Genomic DNA, 17,579 nt, shown 5'->3' with positions numbered 1-17,579 from the left:
TTACAGCCACTGCAGTAATTACTGCAGTGGTGCATGTCTACACTACCCTCCCTGGCTCGTTGGTGCGGGTCCTCCCCCGGAGTGCTTCACACTGCCCCTCTTAGGTTAGTGGGGGAATTGAGAACCCAGTCTTAGCTCCGATGGCATCTGCCTCACAGGCTTCCGGGCTCCTGGTGAGCTGCCACCCCCTCTGCTCTCTGTTCCTCGCTGGAAGCTGTGGTGGGGAGCCACCTGGGGCTTCTCAGCCCTCCTTCCCATGAGGACCTGGATTACCAACATTCCAAGTGTCACCCTAACTCGACTGATGTGAGCCCTATGTCTCTCGTGGAGGTGGAGTCATTATGTCAGTGTAGTAGGGCATTTACATTGGCAGGAGCAAGGCTGTAGTGTAGACACTGACATAATTAGGTCAATGTAAGCTGCTTTATGTCAACCTAACTGTGTAGTGGAGACCAGGCCTAAGAGCTTACTTGCTTTTTTTACTTTATTTTCCACCTGATATCCTAATAATTTATAAGAATTGGCTGTTGTGGAAACCTTTAAATTGTGCCACAAATAGAGGGTGATAATTTCAGGTAGGGCAGGGTCAGCAAACTGTTGAAACAAAAATCTGATTTTTGTGCATACAGGGTAAGAAGTTTTTTTTCTTAAAAAAGTACAGAAAATGTATAGGTAGAAAGGTTTCTAAAAACACCCACGTTTTCTTGAGGCCTCAGAATGCTTTGAAGATTGCATGGCTTGCTGAAAGCATCTTCACATATTCCACTTAAATTCAACAGTACAATGGCAATCTGAATCTGTTCAACAGCTGTCTGTTCCAGAACAGAATTCAGTTCTATTGCTTGGCTTAACACTCTTCTTAACTGAACATGAACTGAAGGAATAATCCCTTTTGATGAGAATATAGTTGATACATATACGCACGCCAATGTCTTTGTATTTCAGGAGCTGTCCCAGGGGGAAATTCCATAATGTACATTTTAGCTGAGAATTGACATGTGAAAATGGAAAAATTAAAATTACAACTAAAAATGGCAAAATTTTAGCTCTACTATGATAACCTATTATAAGTATAGGAGTACCTCCAGCAGTGTTGTATACTTAGTGATGCTGGAAGAGGACATGCCTTGACAAATCTACCTAGAATGTTTTACCTGCTACAAGACTTCCAGATAGGGTGTACTGCCTGTAACATGTCTTTACCTCTAGTTTTACTTTTTAAATTACTCATGCTAATATCATGCCACGTCTATTGCCTGTAGCCTAACAATGTGTTTGTATTACAGGGAGCTGATTCATTTGCTCACTCACCTCTCAGAAGCTCTCCATGAAGCACAGCTTAAGCTAATACTGGTCATCCCACCTGCTGTCACACCAGGGTGAGTACTGCATTGATGGGGGAGATTCCAGATGAGAAATTCTACTTCATTCTCTCGTCAACAATACATTAAACAGCTTTCTCAAAACTAAGTGTGGCTTGCAGGAGCAGGAACGTACTTTAGTACGGTGCCTATGATCACGTGGTTTTGCTCGTCACTCTCTGTATATTTGTAGATACTAACCTCATTCATATTTTTTTTCCAAAATAATTTGGATTAAGGTCTCATACTGTGCATTAGTCCAAAATATCAGGGCAGAACTGCCTGGAAAAACAAAGCAGGCACATTTGTGAAACTTTGTGACTCACCACCAAGAGTGAGATAGTGTGTGTGTGTCATTAAGACTTCTGGCACACTTTCAAAATGTCATAAATGGTGTTTAAGAGAGAGAGAGCTAGGGGAAGGTGTGAGATCTATGGTAACTGAGCTTTATTTTGGTTTGACTTTGACATGTATGTGAAATGCATCTAGTACCCAGCAATAGATGAAGCATGGTCTTACTATATATACAGTCAGGCAAAGTAAGGAGTTGGCCTTAGTGGCACTAATAGCTGTGAGACAGAAAGCTGACTTGAAAAGAACACACAATATGAGTTCACCGGTTTTACAGGAACATCTGATTCAGCTGTAGTAAAAAATTTGGTCTGCTTCTATCTTTCAATAAATATTATAAGAAGGTTGTTTACTTCCTAAAATGGTACTCATTCAAAAGTGGAAGCCAGTCACCATGGTGTAAACCAGAATGTAAATTTCAGTAGATATGGAAGGAAATTGGTCCCCCTTTCTTATTTTCATGAACCTCAAACCATCTTAAACTAATGTCCACAAAAGCTATAAGCTTTAAATGCATCACACACACACACACACACACACACACACACACACACACACACACACACACACACACACACACACACACACACACACACACACACACAGTATGCTGGGGACTATTGTGCCAGGCAGACTGAGCACAGTTGATGGTATCACACCAGGCATCGTGGAATGAAGTTCCCAGATCTGGTTCAATCCTTGTGAATCTCTGGGGTGGTGCCGAGTAGGGTCAGGGTATGCATACCCTTTGCATGGCCATGAAAAGTTTGAGAGGATTGTGTGCTGGGGTGGTTTTGTCCAGCTGGCGACTTGGCCAAAAAGCACGTAATGCCACTTTTGACTATAACGAATGATAGAAGAAAGCTCAGATCTCTGTGAGACTGACATTTTGCACAGAATCAAACCACTTTATGCTCAGGATTTGGCACAGACAGCACATATGAAATGCCACTAATCATTCCAAGTCTGTATGTACTGATTCTATCTGTCCCTATGGGCAGCCAATATAACAGCAATATTTATGTATCTCATTTGATTGACTTTGACTGCTAGGCATTCTGGATTTTAGATATACTTAGTCATTAATTATCTAAATGTAAGTACCTAAAACTGATGAAAGTTGTGTACTTGGTGATTCTTTGCACTGGTAATGAGATTGAGCCTTTATACCACACAGTCACCAGTTCAAATTGAGATCTAACCCTTATGTACACTCCAAATTTCCGCTTGCATACTGCTGCCAACATACGTATTTTGGTAGAGTGCATTCACATTTGGCTGCGTCTGCCAGTGCTATGTGTCCTCACAGCATCAGGTGGTATTGGCAAAAGATGTTTGTCACTGTGGATAGACACTTGTTTCTCTCTCCCCTTTCCCCCTCCTCTCCACCCCAGTCTGGTGCACTATGTTGTGGATGTTTTTTGCTGAGTATTTTGGGGCTGCTGCCATTGGTACTATCACTTCTCTAGGGAATTACAGGAATTTGGGGACAAATTCCTACAAGTCGCTCTGTTCCCTCCTATAATCTACTGTTTTGTGTGCTGTTTCTCCATCTCACTGCCAAAAACATAAATGCCACACAAATCACTGGAGAAGCTGACTGGCTGCTGATGATGTTCACTGGCCAGCTGCAGATGGTGGAGCAGTGGTTTGAGACCCATACAAAGACCACTGAGTGGTGGGATCAGATTGAGTGCGTCAACCAGCAGTGATTCTGGGATTTTCAGATGAGAGAGGCCACATAACTTGAAGTTGTGTAACAAGGTCTGCAGCGCACGGACACTAGGGTAAGATTTGCTCTGATAGTGACGAAATGGGTGGTAAGTGCTGGTGAGCGCTGTCTGGAAGTTTTCAAACCTAGATTGCAATTAGTCTGTGGGAAATCAGTTTGGTATTCAGGGCAGTCATCATCTAGGTGTGCAAGGCAATTAAATAAAGATTGTTACTTGGGCAATGTGCAAAAAATAATAGATGGATTTAATGAAATCTTAACTGTGGTGAGGTGATAGATAGGATCCATAACCCCACTCTGTCCTCACTTCCACCTTGCTTCTGAGTATATAAACCAAAAGGAGTACTACTTCTCCATAGTTACATAAACACTGGTGGATCACCATTGACCATTTACTAACATTAGTGCTGGTGAAGAAAGGTCCGTTATGCTTGCATCTTTAGAAATGCAGGAATTTGTGATAAGCTGAAAGCAGGGACAAGTTTCCTGGATTGGCCTGTTGACGTTAATGAGGTTGCAATACTGATGGAGATTCTCAAGGGCCCCAGCCTATTGCTTCTCTGGCTCATGATATCATACCCCAAACTAGGACAGAAGCAAGGAAAGATTTGACTGTTGTCTGAGCAAGTTCAGGATGACTGTGGAGCATGCCTTTGCAAGATTGAAGGAGAAGTAGAGATGTCTCATGACAAGGTTAGGTGGAGGCAAGGAAAATATCCCTGTTGTTGCTGCATGCTGTGTATTGCATATTATGCCTTGCATAATATCTCGTGGCCAAGAGGGAGAAGGTTATTGCTAGAGTGGAGGGATGAGGTGGACAGGCCATCTGTTGCTTTTGAGTAGATGAGGTTAATTATTAAGGCCACTGCAAGTTCTGTCCTGGCAAGGGAAGCTTTAAGATGCATCTTGTAGTACCCAGACAGTAATTTAGCTGGTTTATCAATTTTTTTTGGAGGGGGAGGGAGATTATTGCTTTTGGGGGGATCCACATCTCCATATTGTAAGACACAGGAAATTAGGGTTTTCACAAAACAGAATTTTATTAGGTACCGCTTACAAGAAAAGTTGCAGTTGGTATAGCCTAAGCAGTTCTCATTATTGTCCAGTGGGGCTAAATGAAAGGGATAATGCTACTGGGGAAACTGGAGTTTTGAGGAGAGGGAAGTTTGGCCTGAGCTAGGAGGAGTAGTTCTCCTTGCTGTGTAGTAGCTGCTGTGAAGTTCATGTTTGGGTACTTTGATCCATAATATGCTCTAGCAGCTGAGTCTGTTTCAACAGCTGCAGCGTGTCTTGGTGCACCGCTTGGTCTGTCTTTATCCCCTCCAGCATATGTTTCCTCCATTCACCGTCTCACTTGCTCCAGACTCAGCACTTTGCACCAATTTGGAGAATGTCTTCCCTGTCAGTTTCCTTTTCCTTCTTATCCTGCTTAGGCTGTCAGCTGGTGTAAAAGGGACATAGTTCAAGGATACTGCAGCTGAGCTCACTGATAAACACAGAGAGCCAGTGTTAGGTGTGGGGTGGGGAGGTAGGACTGCAGATAAGTACTTCAGCTCTGTACTTCTTCCCTTGGGCTTTTGATTTCTTTTAAAGAGGTTCACAATTACTACTCCTTTATTAATTTTTAACAGTACACTTTCAGGTGTAGTAAAGACTGCGAAACTTACTACAGGCAGTCATGAGCCATGAGGATCATGAAGGCAGAGAAGGGAGCTGCTTTAGAGTTCTGGCTGTCACCTGGGTCATGCTTCTGAGCTCTTCTCAGCAATGATCCATGAAGAGATCCTTACAGAGTAGTGTGGGAAGATCTCCTATTGTGGTGGAAGAAACAAAGGCAGCTCTGCCTGAAAATGTCCTGGCAAAAGTTAAATGCTCCTTTCTGGAAAAATTCAGTGATGAGCCAGAGGACTGAAAAGTTTCATATGCTAAAGTAAACCAGCTTCTTCACCAGCAGCACAAGTGCCCTGTGACTGCTGGCTAGTGAAATTAGCCTGTCCAAGCCAAAACCTGAGTTGATCACACATTTTGACCTTCTTTTTTTTTTTTTTTTTTAAATGTAACCCTAGTCTGTAAATGTACACACTTTGAAGTGCTTAGTTACTGGTTTCACTGAAAGATCTATAAGTCGTATGTAGGCTTTCACTTTGAAATCAGTGGAAGTGCTCTGTTTTTGTGTCCATTAAATGTGTCTTTCTGTGGTTGCAAGCAAGCATTTTCTGTAGAAGAATGTATCTGGGAATGCTTTTTGGCTGTTTTTACAATCTTTTTGACTATTGCATAATACAGCCATTTCATGCTTTTAAAATAAGGCAGCTAGCTGAAGACAGACTTCCTTTGGCCCCATGCAGTTGGTCACGGTTTGATGGGGGAGGTGTGGCAAAGTGTTTCGGGGAGCCTAGAAAAGATAAATAAAATGGCCTGCTTTTATGGGGAGTCCTATAAAATTTACACATACTAGAGTCTAGTTTGTCACTGATTGGTTCTGTGGGTCCAGCTGGGACTTAAAGAGCTCTTGGCCATCCCAGCACCATCTGTATCCCCATTCTCAGTGATCTCCTGGGTTGCCAATTACAGAACGTCTTCCCCTGCAGTTTTTGGGTGTCCAAAACTCAGGTTGTTGGTGGGATTCCCACTCAGTATGACATCAAGCTGGTCATCATGGGAGCAGTCTTGGGGGCAGTACTGAACTTGAGGCTCTGCTCTTTTGACTTTGGGTAAGTCTGCTGCAACTCCTCCTTTTCCTATCATTGGTCCTCATCCCTGCTGTACCCCATTATCTCCATGGATTTTTGCAGTGTCAACATGCTCATCTTTATTCTGGAGGGAATTCTGCAGCTGTTGCTGCACACCTTCCTCTCTTGACTGCCTGAGGAAATCTAGGACTTCATTCCTGGGTCATGCAGTAGCAAGAGGGTGAGCTGGAGCCATGCTTGTAGAAATGGCAGAAAAGAGGCATTTCCAGGGCTGGGGATTTTAAACAGGAGGAAGACTTCCAGTCATGGTGACTAGAGCCCTGCATGGATTAAAAAATGTGTATCTGCACCTGATCTGCAAACATGGACCTTGGATAGATATAAAGCAGATATCTGCAGATTTGCAGGGCTTTAACTGTGACCCTTGGGCAGTGGAGTTGGAAAGCTCAATCAGAGCAGTCATTACTTATTGCTAGAGGATCTCTTACATCAGTACAGGTACTTCTGCTTCCATAAAGGCATTGTGCTTGTAGAACTATACTGACAGAGGGCTTATATCACTCACCGAGCTGGTTTAACTTGAGTGTCATAAGTGGCTGAGGGTTTTGTTGGCAGGGCTCAACTTTAAGTATGGAAGCATACAATACAGAGCTGACACAAGGAAGGTTTTTCTGATAAAACTTTATAGTATAGATCAGGCCCAATAACTGAACGTCACTTCTCGCAGCGGCTGCATGAAATGAAGTGGTCTTAATGTAATTTCTAGTGAGATAAATTGCTGTGGCTCTTCTGGATAACTGTTAGTGCTGATGTGTCACACCACAATGCAGGAAATGAAAAACCTCTTCAAGAATACATGCTAAGAAGATAGGTCCCGATGAGTATGTTTCTGATTCTGCCATATACTTCCTTTATTATATTAGGCAAGTCCTACCTTTTGTCAGCCTGCCTGTTTGCACCAGTAAAATGAGAATAGTATTTCCTTACCTCAGAGGGGTGTTAAAACATACTGTGAAAAATGTTTTGAGCTCCAGCAGTTCTGGTTAAATGAAAGGCAACAACAGAAAAGGTCTTCGCTTTTTTCTGCAGCTTCCTTCTGATCTTTCATACAGAGAAGAAGTTCACTGCAGTTCCTGAGAGCTGAAGTTCATCCCATTCGGTAGTTCATTTTTTGAGGCAGTTTTCTGCTGTGGCTAATTGTTGTCTGTTACAGATAAAGCATTTTCATTTGCTCTAACATTTTTGTAGTGTTTTTCTGCAATGGATTATCAATCATTTCTCTACAAAAATGCTTTTCATTAGGCTAATGCAGGCTTTTAAAGTTCTTAAGTAATTGCTGCCAACTATGGATTATAGTAAAATGCATTCACTCCTTCGTGTAGTAAACAAAGTAACATTAAACATCATTAAAGCAACAAGATTCTTATTCCTTTTTAGTAGTTAGCTGAACTGGGTCCATCACGCTCTGGATGGACACACCAGTATGTGGTGATTGGATCCAACCACTGAATCCCGTGTGTTTTAAGCCCCTGGTATAAGTAGTTACTGATCATTGTTCCTTGCTCTGGATCTCTGTAGCACACTCCCATTGCAGACCCAGTGTCTGACATTCTTCTTGAGCAGGCAAACTGCTCTCCTGTGCAGGGCAGTGTGGCCTGGTGGCCAGATTCACCAGGAGCTGCCCTCCCGTGCAGGACAGTATGGTCTGGCAGCCAGGCAAAGAGGGTGGACCACCACCCAGGAGTAGATTGGCAGCTTGGGCAGGATGATCCAGGCCTTCCTGACTCCTCCAGGTGCCAGCCCAGGGCCCTGTCAGCTGCAAGTGTATTTACTATGGGTCAGTAGAGATCTGTCCAAAACATGCTGACCCGCTTCACGATTCCACTGCCAGACCAATGTCTGGTTCCCTTGGGCCACTTTCTACCCTGCCTACCTGCTCCATAGTCCACGGGTCCTCTGGTTCTCTGGGGTAGCTAACTGGCAAAATTCCTGGAGACCCCTTCCCATCAGGGGCTTCCGTGGGCAGTCAGCTATCCTCTTGGGTCTCAGTGTGCCTGGCCTCTGTGGTCTGGGGCACTGACAGCTCCTGGGTGCAGGAGCTTGCTGTGCACATCCTCTCTCCTCAGCGGTCAGCCCAGACTGAGCTGTATTGCTCCCTTTTATACTGTGGTTCCAATAGGAGCCTACCCAGCAGGGGCAATGGGGCATGGCTTCCTCAGCCCACAGTATGGGGTTAACCCCTTCCTGTCCAGTGCAGGATAGGTATACCCTATCACACCTATCCATAGGAAGTTACTTAAATCCTTCTCCAATTAGTGGTGGGTTGTGCCTAGAAGAATGAAGGTTCCTATCTCTTTAATCAGCTAAAATACATACTGTGGCCGTACGTATAAAATGTCTATAATGTCTGTAATAAGCTGGTTTGCCTCTGGAGAAGCCTGGTGCTAAGCAAGCTCTGATTACAAGGTGAGCCCCCCCCCAAGAGGAATCAGATTATTAATATAAAAGGCAGCAGGAAGCTGTGTGGGGGAGAAGGGGCGGCAGTGGAGGGTGTGTGGTTGGAAGAGTAGCTGACACAGTCAGAGGCTGGAGGCCTAGCAGGATGCCCAGGAGACTGTGAAGCTGGGGCTGGTGGAAGGAGCAGCTCTGAGGAGCAAGTTGGGATCTTGCATAGTTAAAGAAGGGAAGATGAACTAAAAAACTGTTTCGGACTTTTGCGTTCGGTATTTGACTCTGTTGACAGCCCAAGGAGAACTGATGGAATTAAAGGATTGAGCTTGGTAGGTCACTGGAGACTGTGTGAGTTCTTAAAGGGGGCTGGATGAAGGGAAATAGAGGCAGGACAGTCACAGATGCAACCCTAACCACGAGGGGCCACTTGGTAGGCAGTACAGGCCACCGTATTACTCAAAGCACCTTTTGAATCCTGTGATGATCTTGGTGTCTCTGACACCTTGTGGCAGTGAGTTATTCCTTAAGCTAATTATGGATTGTGTAAAGTGTTTCCTTGTATCGATTTGAAGTGTTCCTTTTTTAATTTGATTGGCTGGTATTAAATGTCAGATATTAAAGGATCACAATATTGAGAATTGTTTTATTTGGAACTATAATATGGTCAAATAACTTAGAGACGGCTAACAGTTTCTGTGCAGATCAAGAACGTGCTTTAGTTTTACGGAAGTATCTCAAACTCTGACCTCTTTTCTGTCGAAGAAAACTGCCTGTTTTGGAATTGGTATATTTTCTGCAGCTCACATGGTATAAATCTGTTGTCTTATTTTTCAAAAGGTATGTCTACACTACAAAATTAGGTCAATTTTATAGAAGTCGATCTTTAGAAAGCGATTTTATACAGTCGATTGTGTATGTCCCCACTAAGTGCATTAAGTCGGCGGAGTGCGTCCTCAATACCATGGCTAGCATAGACTCACGCAGTGGTGCACTGTGGGTAGCTATCCCACAGTCCCCACAGTCTCCGCTGCCCATTGGAATTCTGGGTTAAGCTACCAATGCCTGATGGGGCAAAAACATTGTCACAGGTGGTTTTGGGTATATGTTGTCAGTCTCCCCTCCTTCCCTCCCTCTGTGAAAGCAACAACAGACAATCATTTCGTGCCTTTTTTCCTGGGTTACCTGTGCGGACGCCATAGCACGGAAAGCATGGAGCCCACTCAGCTCACCGCTGCTGTTGTGAGCATAGTAAACACCTCGCGCATTATCCTGCAGTATGTGTGGAACCTGGCTACGATCTGCCAGCACGAGGACAATTGTGAGGAGGACATGGACACAGACGTTCCTGAAAGCACAGGATGTGGCAATTGGGACATCATGGTGACAGTGGGGCAGGTTGATACAGTGGAACACTGATTCTGGGCCCGGCAAACAAGCACAGACTGGTGGGACTGCATAGTGTTGCAGGTATGGGATGATTCCCAGTGGCTGCGAAACTTTCTCTTGCGTAAGGCCACTTTCCTGGAACTTTGTGAGTTGCTTTTCCCTGCCCTGAAGTGAAGGAATACCAAGATGAGAGCTGCCCTGACAGTTGAGAAGCAAGTGATGATAGTCCTGTGGAAACTTGCAACGCCTGACTGCTACTGGTCAATTGGGAGTCAATTTGGAGTGGGCAAATCTACTGTGGGGACTGCTGTGATCCAAATAGCCACGTCAATCACTAACCTTCTGCTAGCAAGGATAGTGACTCTGGGAAATGTCATAGTGGATGGCTTTGCTGCAGTGAGGTTCTCTAACTGTGGTGGGGCGATAGGGATATGTGTTCTGTCTATCTTGGCACCGGGCCACCTTGCCAACCAGTATGTAAACCACAAGGGGTGCTTCTCAATGGTACTGAAAGCACTGGTGGATCACAAGGGATGTTTCACTGACATCAACATGGGATGGCCAGGAAAGGTGCATGACTCTTGCATCTTAAAGAACTCCGGGCTGTTTGAACAGTTACAAGAAGAGACTTACTTCCCAGACCAGAAAATTACTGTTGGGGATGTTGAAATACCAATAGTTATCCTTGGAGATCCAGCCTACCCCTTGCTCCCATGGCTCACAAAGCCATACACAGGCAGCCTGGTCAGTAGTAAGGAGCAGTTCAGCTATAGGCTGAGCAAGTGCAGAATGTTGGTAGAATGTGCCTTTGGACATTTAAAAGTTCGCTGGCACTATTTGCTGACTAGGTTAAATCTCAGTACAACCAATATTCCCATTGTTATTGCTGCTTGTTGTGTGCTCCGTAATATCTGCGAGAGTAAGGGGAAGACGTTTATGGGTTGGGAGGTTGAGGCAAATTGCCTGGCGGCCGATTTTGAGCAGCCATACACCAGGGTGATTAGAAGAGCACAGCTAGGTGTGTGCTGAACATCAGAGGGTTTGAAAACCAGTTTCATGACTGCCCAGGCTATGGTGTGACAGTTTTGTGTGTGTTTCTCCTAGATGCATACCTACCCCATTTTTATTTTAATTCCCTGTAAGCCAACCACCCTCCCCCCTTCTATCACAACTGGCAAAGAAAATGAAGTCACTAATATTTTGAAACCATGCATTCTTTCTTTATTAATTAAAAATAAAGTGAGATAACTGACAAGGTAGCCTGGGTGGAGTGGGAGGGGAGGGAAGGACAAGGCCACATTGCTTATTGTAGCTACACTACAAATCAAAACTGAATGACAGCCTTCTGTTGCTTGGGCCATCCTCTGGAGTGGAGTGGCTGGGTGCCCGGAGCCTCCTCCCCACCCATGTTCTTGAGCATCTGGGTGAGGAGGATGTGGAACTTAGAGAGGTGGGCAGGCGGTTATACGGTGGATGCAGTGGCAGTCTGTGCTATTGTTGCCTACATGCAGCTCCACCAGATGCCTGAGCATGTCCATTTGCTCCCTCATTAGCCTCAGCATCACTTCCTGCCTCTGCTGATCGCGTTCACTGTATGCTTCCCTGGCCTCTGTCACTGTATGCTTCCATGCATTCAGCTGTGACCTATCAGTGCGAGAGGACAGCATGAGCTTGGAAAATGTCATCGCGAGTGCAGTTTTTTTGCCTTCTAATCTGTGATAATCTCTGGGATGGAAATGATAGGGGGAGCCTAGAAACATCTGCACCTGCTGGGGGATAAAAAGGGAGAGTAGAATTTAAGAAGATACATTTCTGAGAACAAAAGGGAGACTCTTTCACAATGAATCAAGCAATTTACAGCAGACAGCACATGTGCTTTAGGTACAAGGTCGCATTTTGCCTTTTATATTGAGCATCTGCCGATATGGTGACACATAACACGCAGCTGGGCAACAGAATTCAGTTTGCAAGCAGCCACAGTAAGCCAAAGGGTACACGGGGTTGGCTTCTTCCGCCTTCATAACATGTGGGAATGGTTTCAAACGGCAGCCACCTCCTTTCCTATAGCAAACAGTGCCGGTTGGGTTTGCTGTTTAAAAGGAGGGGCTGCGGTTTTCGGGTGGATGTGCAGCACACCCCTCCCCCCACCTCACCATGTGGCTATTCTCAGGGATGATCCCTTCCCCCTACCGTGTGGCTATTCTCAGAGATGATCTCTTTCAGCCAAGCGCAAACATCCCAGCATGAACGAGGTCCTTTTACTGTTCCCTTACAAAAATTCCCCCATTTCTACCAGGTGACCATGAATGATATCACACTCCTGAGGCTAACACAGAAAGATAAAGACCGAATGTTGCTTGAATGCGAACAAAACCCAGGACCATTCGCTGCTATGCTTTGTGCTGCAATGATTCAAGACTACTTGCTACTGGTTTAGCGTGGTAAAGTGTCCTACTGTGGAGGACGAAATAAGGCAGCCCTCCCTAGAAACCTTCTGCAAAGACTTTCAGAGTACCTCTAGGAGAGCTTCATGGAGATGTTCCTGGAGGATTCCTGCTCCATCCCCAGACACATTAACAGACTTTTCCAGTAGCTGTACTGGCTGTGAATGCATCCCAAGTCTTCAGGGCAAAACAAACATTAAACACAATTGCTTTTAAACCCTGCAGTGTAGTTACAAATGTGCACTCACCTGAGGTCCCTTCTCTAGCTTCAGGGTCCAGCAACCCCCTTTGGGAGGGTATTGGTTCTAGGGTGATGAAAAGGTCCTGGCTGCCAGAGAGAACGGATCCTCCTCTTGCTTGCTGTGCTTCTCCTCCTCCTCCTCTTCCTCATCCACAAAATCCTCCTCCTTGTTGCATGAGACTCCTCCCTTGCAGGTGTCCACAGACAGTGGTGGCGTAGTGATAGGGTCTCCCTCTAGAATGCCATGCAGCTGATCATAGAAGTGGCGTGTATGGGGATCTGACCCGGAGTGACCGTTGGCCTCCTTTGTCTTTTGGTAGGCTTGCCTGAGCTCCTTAACTTTCACACGACACTGCGGTGTGTCCCTGTTGTAGCCTCTCTTCACCATGCCCTGTGCGATTTTGGCATATATATCATCATTTTTTCTTTGATTGGAGTTCAACCTGCACAGATTCTTCTCTCCATAGAGCAATCAGATCCAGTGTCTCCCATTCAGTCCATGCTGGAGCTCGTTTTTTAATTCTGGGACTGCATGGTCACCTGTGCTGCTGAGCTCGCCACGCTGACCAAACAGGAAATGAAATTCAAAATTTCCTGGGACTTTTCCTGTGTAACTGGCTAGTGCATTGGAGCTGAAAGTGCTGTCCTGAGTGGTCACATTGGAGCACTCTGGGATAGCTCCCGGTAGGCCAATACTGTCGAATTGCGTCTGCACTACCCCAAATTTGACCCAGCAAGGTCGATTTTAGTGCTACTCCCCTCACCGGGGAGGAGTACAACAGTCAATTTTAAGAGCCCTTTAGGTCAACAGAACCGGGTTGGATGTGTAGACGCATTGCTTATAAAATCAACCTAATGTGGCTAAATTCAACCTAACCTTGTAGTTAAACCAGGGCTTAGCCTGAAAGTTGGATTTGCAGGATACAATATTCATTAGTCTATTCTTGGCCCTGAGAGAAGAGAGGCATCTTGTGGCTGAAGCAGTGGATATTAACAGGATAGCCAATATGTTTGCTAATCCAAAATCAGTGTGGCTAAGTGGATGGGACTTGGGTCTGACATTTTACAGTTGGGAATAGAATCCAGTGTTCTACCTGAAGTAACCTTATGCAACTTTTTTATCCACAAAATATGTGGACTTAGTAATGCTGATAAATTGCGTAGTCAACTGCTTGACCACACTTTGTTTAATTTAGAAATATATTCAAGACCGAATAACATCAGTAAGGTTTATTGTTCAAAGTTAATAATAGTACAGTACAAGAAGATAGGCTCAGTATAATAGCAGTTTCCAGGAAGCCATTGTGTGCAGTGTTTTTAAATTCACCTTACAAAGAAAGTGTGCTCCCAAAGTTACACTCCCAAAGCTATGCTTTTTATATCCATCCTGTTTACAAATAAAAGGTATTGTGTGCATGCATTGTCTGAAACAATATTTAACCAATCTGCTTTCTACCTTGTTTTTCTGGTATCATGGCATACCCCTTATCTCTTTGTTCTGAAAACAGGCATTCCAGGTATCAGTGGGCATGAAGGCACCTTCTGGGTTTGTACCAGGTAGAACAATTATATATCTTATCCTTTTACTTTGAGAGTAACTCTCTACCTGTTGCTATGGTAAAACACACATGTCCTGATCCTGATAGTTTTCCTATTTACTTAAGCCACAGCTTACGTTTGGTAAGGCAAAGTGTTATGGGATACTTGACGTGGGTGAACAGAATTGTGGGGAGAGTATAATACATTCAGTTAACATGAACTCCCAATACTTACAGTAATATTATGTCTAACATATGTATTGGTTAACAGAAATAAAGGTAGTGATGTTATATTTTCTGAAATACACAACATTTTTCAGAGGTATTTAAAAGAATCTAAAAGGATTGCAGATCACTCTATATAATCTGCATTTTGTATCTGGTCTCATTTTTCCTCCACTTTGCTTCCCAGGGATTTATTCAGACACTGCACTTGCTTATAGGAACAGCCATTAAACTCAGATGCTGTTAGACCAGCACCGTTACTTAAATAACTACTTTGTCTTCACATTATTATGTCTTGCTGCTGTATTAACTAAAAAAAATAAATTGTGCACAGGACATTTTGACTTCTTGATGAAATGGAGTGAGCAGTCTAAAATGCACCCATAGGGTTTTATAGCACAAATAATAGAAATTCCATAAAATGTGCACAGAGTCCAAATGTACTTTACGATTTAAAGACGGTGTTGGATGGAATGACTTTCATAGGCAGAATCCTTAAACTCTGTTCCTGCCTTATTTTAATTCCATATACTGGAAATTCTTGCAAATTTAGATTTACAGGATAACTGGGCTTCTACTAAAAACTGCTTTTCATTGACATATTAAATATCTCGTGTTTTCAAATTCATTGTGTCTTGAAAATCAGTTTGGGTTCTAACCTTCTATAAATGTGCTTTAGTGGATCTTATATACTTTATTTGTTGGCATCACTGTAGACTGTTAATCAAAAATATAGCAAAAGTCATAGAAATAAATACCATAAAAATCAAATAACAGTTTATAGTTCAGTAACTGCTAAAAGACTGATAAGCAGACAGAGCAGTTTCTCAAATACGCCTCTCTTGAATTTGGGCCCCCAGGGCCTGAAACATTGTTCCTTTTGTGTTCTATCCTGATTAAATTTTAAAGAGAGACCATACTTAAATGTAAGCAGTTTATTTAAGGTTTTGCTATTATACTCCTTTTTGTATGCATTAAGATCAAAGCAGTCTAGCAGCAAATGCTATCTTAAAAGAAACACTTTTAAGAGCTAAAAAGACTGCATGGTTTAGGAAAAAATCCAATCTAGAAAATGCTAAGCATTGATGCAATAAAAATATATTACTATATGAGATCCAGTGTATGATATGGAAAGGCACCAAATGTGATCCCCTTTTTAACCTTCTACATTAAACTTTATGCAAAGAACTCAAACTAAACAAGGGTGGGATAGTAGCTGAAACCTACTTTAAACCATCCTTTGAAATCTCTGCTTTTAGCCTTGCTCACATATCTTAGTAGCCTTGCCAGACTAACAGACTTGGTAAATGTGTTGCGTCATTATGCTGAGTTGACAGCTTGTGTATTCAGAGGTCATGAATGAGATCTAAAGTGAAATGAGGAAATAAAAGCTGCTATTGGGAACAAAATATATAGATGGAAATTTGGAAGGGGAAATGTGGCAAGATGTATGAAGCTTGAACTTGCACATAAGAAGAGGCTATAACAACGCCCTAGGAACGATTCCCAACAAAAATGAAAAGCACTTGAGAATCTGTCTTGCACATCTTGTGCCGTGATGTTCTGCTCCCCTGTGGCCAGGATTTTTAGCACTGCGGCTCAGGTGTTGATACAGAGGTGGCAGAGCTACTTATTAGGCTTTTAGCAGAAGGTGAAACATTCTTTTATTTTACTTACTGCTCTTATGATAGCTACATGCATGTATTAAAAAGGCATAAACAACTCTTGCCAATAGTAGGTGTAAGGTGAGCCCATGCCTGCCTTTTAAACCTCCACTCACTGGAAGGAATAATCCTCCAGTGACAAGTGCTATTTGGTGGCAGGACCAGATTAAGAGTCAGAATTTGTCTGTCTTCCAGGTATGCTGCTACCGCATGAATTAACTGTACCTCTTCTAACTAAACTAGCCAGCACCAAGATTGTATGTTGTGATCTAAAAAGCAAATGAGTTGTGCCATGACTCTCTCTTGGGATCAGGGCCAGCTCCAGGCACCAGCCCAACAAGCGGGTGCTTGGGACGGCACGTCTGGCTCTTCAGCAGCGGGTCCCTTGGTCCCTCTCGGACCGAAGGACCTGCCGCCGAATTGCCTCTGAACACTGAAGCAGTGGCAGTAGAGCTGATCGCGATTGCGGCTTTTTTTTTTTCTTTGCTGCCACTTGAGGTGACAAAAACCCTGGAGCCGGCCCTGTTTGGGATGACAAAATTAAGATTGCATGTAATATTTTAAGAGACATGCTGCGATTCATGATTGCTGTGTTGTAAGTGTCATGTACATGCCTGCCAGTGCAGATGAGCAGTAGGAGACTTCCAGCATATTTTTCAACAAATCTTCTCAGTGTTGCTAAATATTGCTTCATTTTATAAATGTATGCATAGGTTGTATGAGTACAGTAGCTAAAGCAAAGGATTGGGAGCTAGGAATATCCTAGATTCTGATCCAATATGACAGTAAATCATGTGGGACCTTGGCCAATCCACCATTCACCCAAACTGTAAAACTGAGTATAACTCAGGGCTGCTTAAAAAACCTAATATAGCACCTGAGCTGACCATTCCTGGATTTAGTAAAAGGTCTGGCTGTGAACAGTGTGGGGTTCTTTTGTGTTTTTTTTTTGAGAGGGGGGAAAGGGAGGGGCTGATCTAAACTTGTTTTTTATCAGTATAATTTTAGGTTACTAGTGTGATTATTTTACTGAAATAGCTATGCCAGTAAAAGCCCTCAGGTAGATGCAGTTATACCAGTAAGAGGATGGCTTATGTTGGTATAGTTATTCCCTTTCCTGAGTGGAAATAGCTGTGCTAGGATGAGGTACCTTTCATGCCAAAATAACTGCCCACACTAGGGTGAATGTATCAGTTTAATAGTTAGTGGTGCAACTTTCCAGTGTAGGCAAGCCCTTAGAAGGATATACAAAAGCTACAAATTGGAGATTCGGAATAAAACATCATATTTAGGTTCTCTTTTTATTGGAAATGATGTGTGCTGAGGAAATAGAACGAAATGGATCTAGGAAGAAGAATTGAAAGATGGGAGAGGAGGTTGAGACAGAAGGGATGGAGAAGGCGAGACTTAAAATTTTACCACCATAGTTTCATTAAAGTGTGTGTAATTGCAACTCAAAGGGATTTAGGTAAGTATTTTCTTGTTGATTATGC

The 17,579-nt window shown here is 43.5% G+C and overlaps 1 protein-coding gene across 7 annotated transcripts in view; it reads left to right on the top strand.

Annotated features, from left to right (window-relative positions):
• CHID1 (chitinase domain containing 1) overlaps positions 1 to 17,579 on the top strand; it is a 288,759-nt gene that overhangs the window by 43,756 nt on the left and 227,424 nt on the right. For all 7 annotated transcript variants that reach the window (XM_050952923.1, XM_050952922.1, XM_050952920.1 and 4 more), the window contains exon 8: positions 1,287 to 1,379. In XM_050952923.1, coding sequence (XP_050808880.1) covers positions 1,287 to 1,379 — 93 coding nt within the window. The remainder of the gene's footprint in view (positions 1 to 1,286; positions 1,380 to 17,579) is intronic.

Source organism: Gopherus flavomarginatus, chromosome 5 (genome assembly GCF_025201925.1).
Source record: "Gopherus flavomarginatus isolate rGopFla2 chromosome 5, rGopFla2.mat.asm, whole genome shotgun sequence".
In the NCBI taxonomy this organism is placed as follows: Eukaryota; Metazoa; Chordata; order Testudines; family Testudinidae; genus Gopherus; species Gopherus flavomarginatus.
The sequence above is the reverse complement of the archived record's forward strand: the minus strand, read 5'-3'. Positions and strand labels throughout refer to the sequence as shown.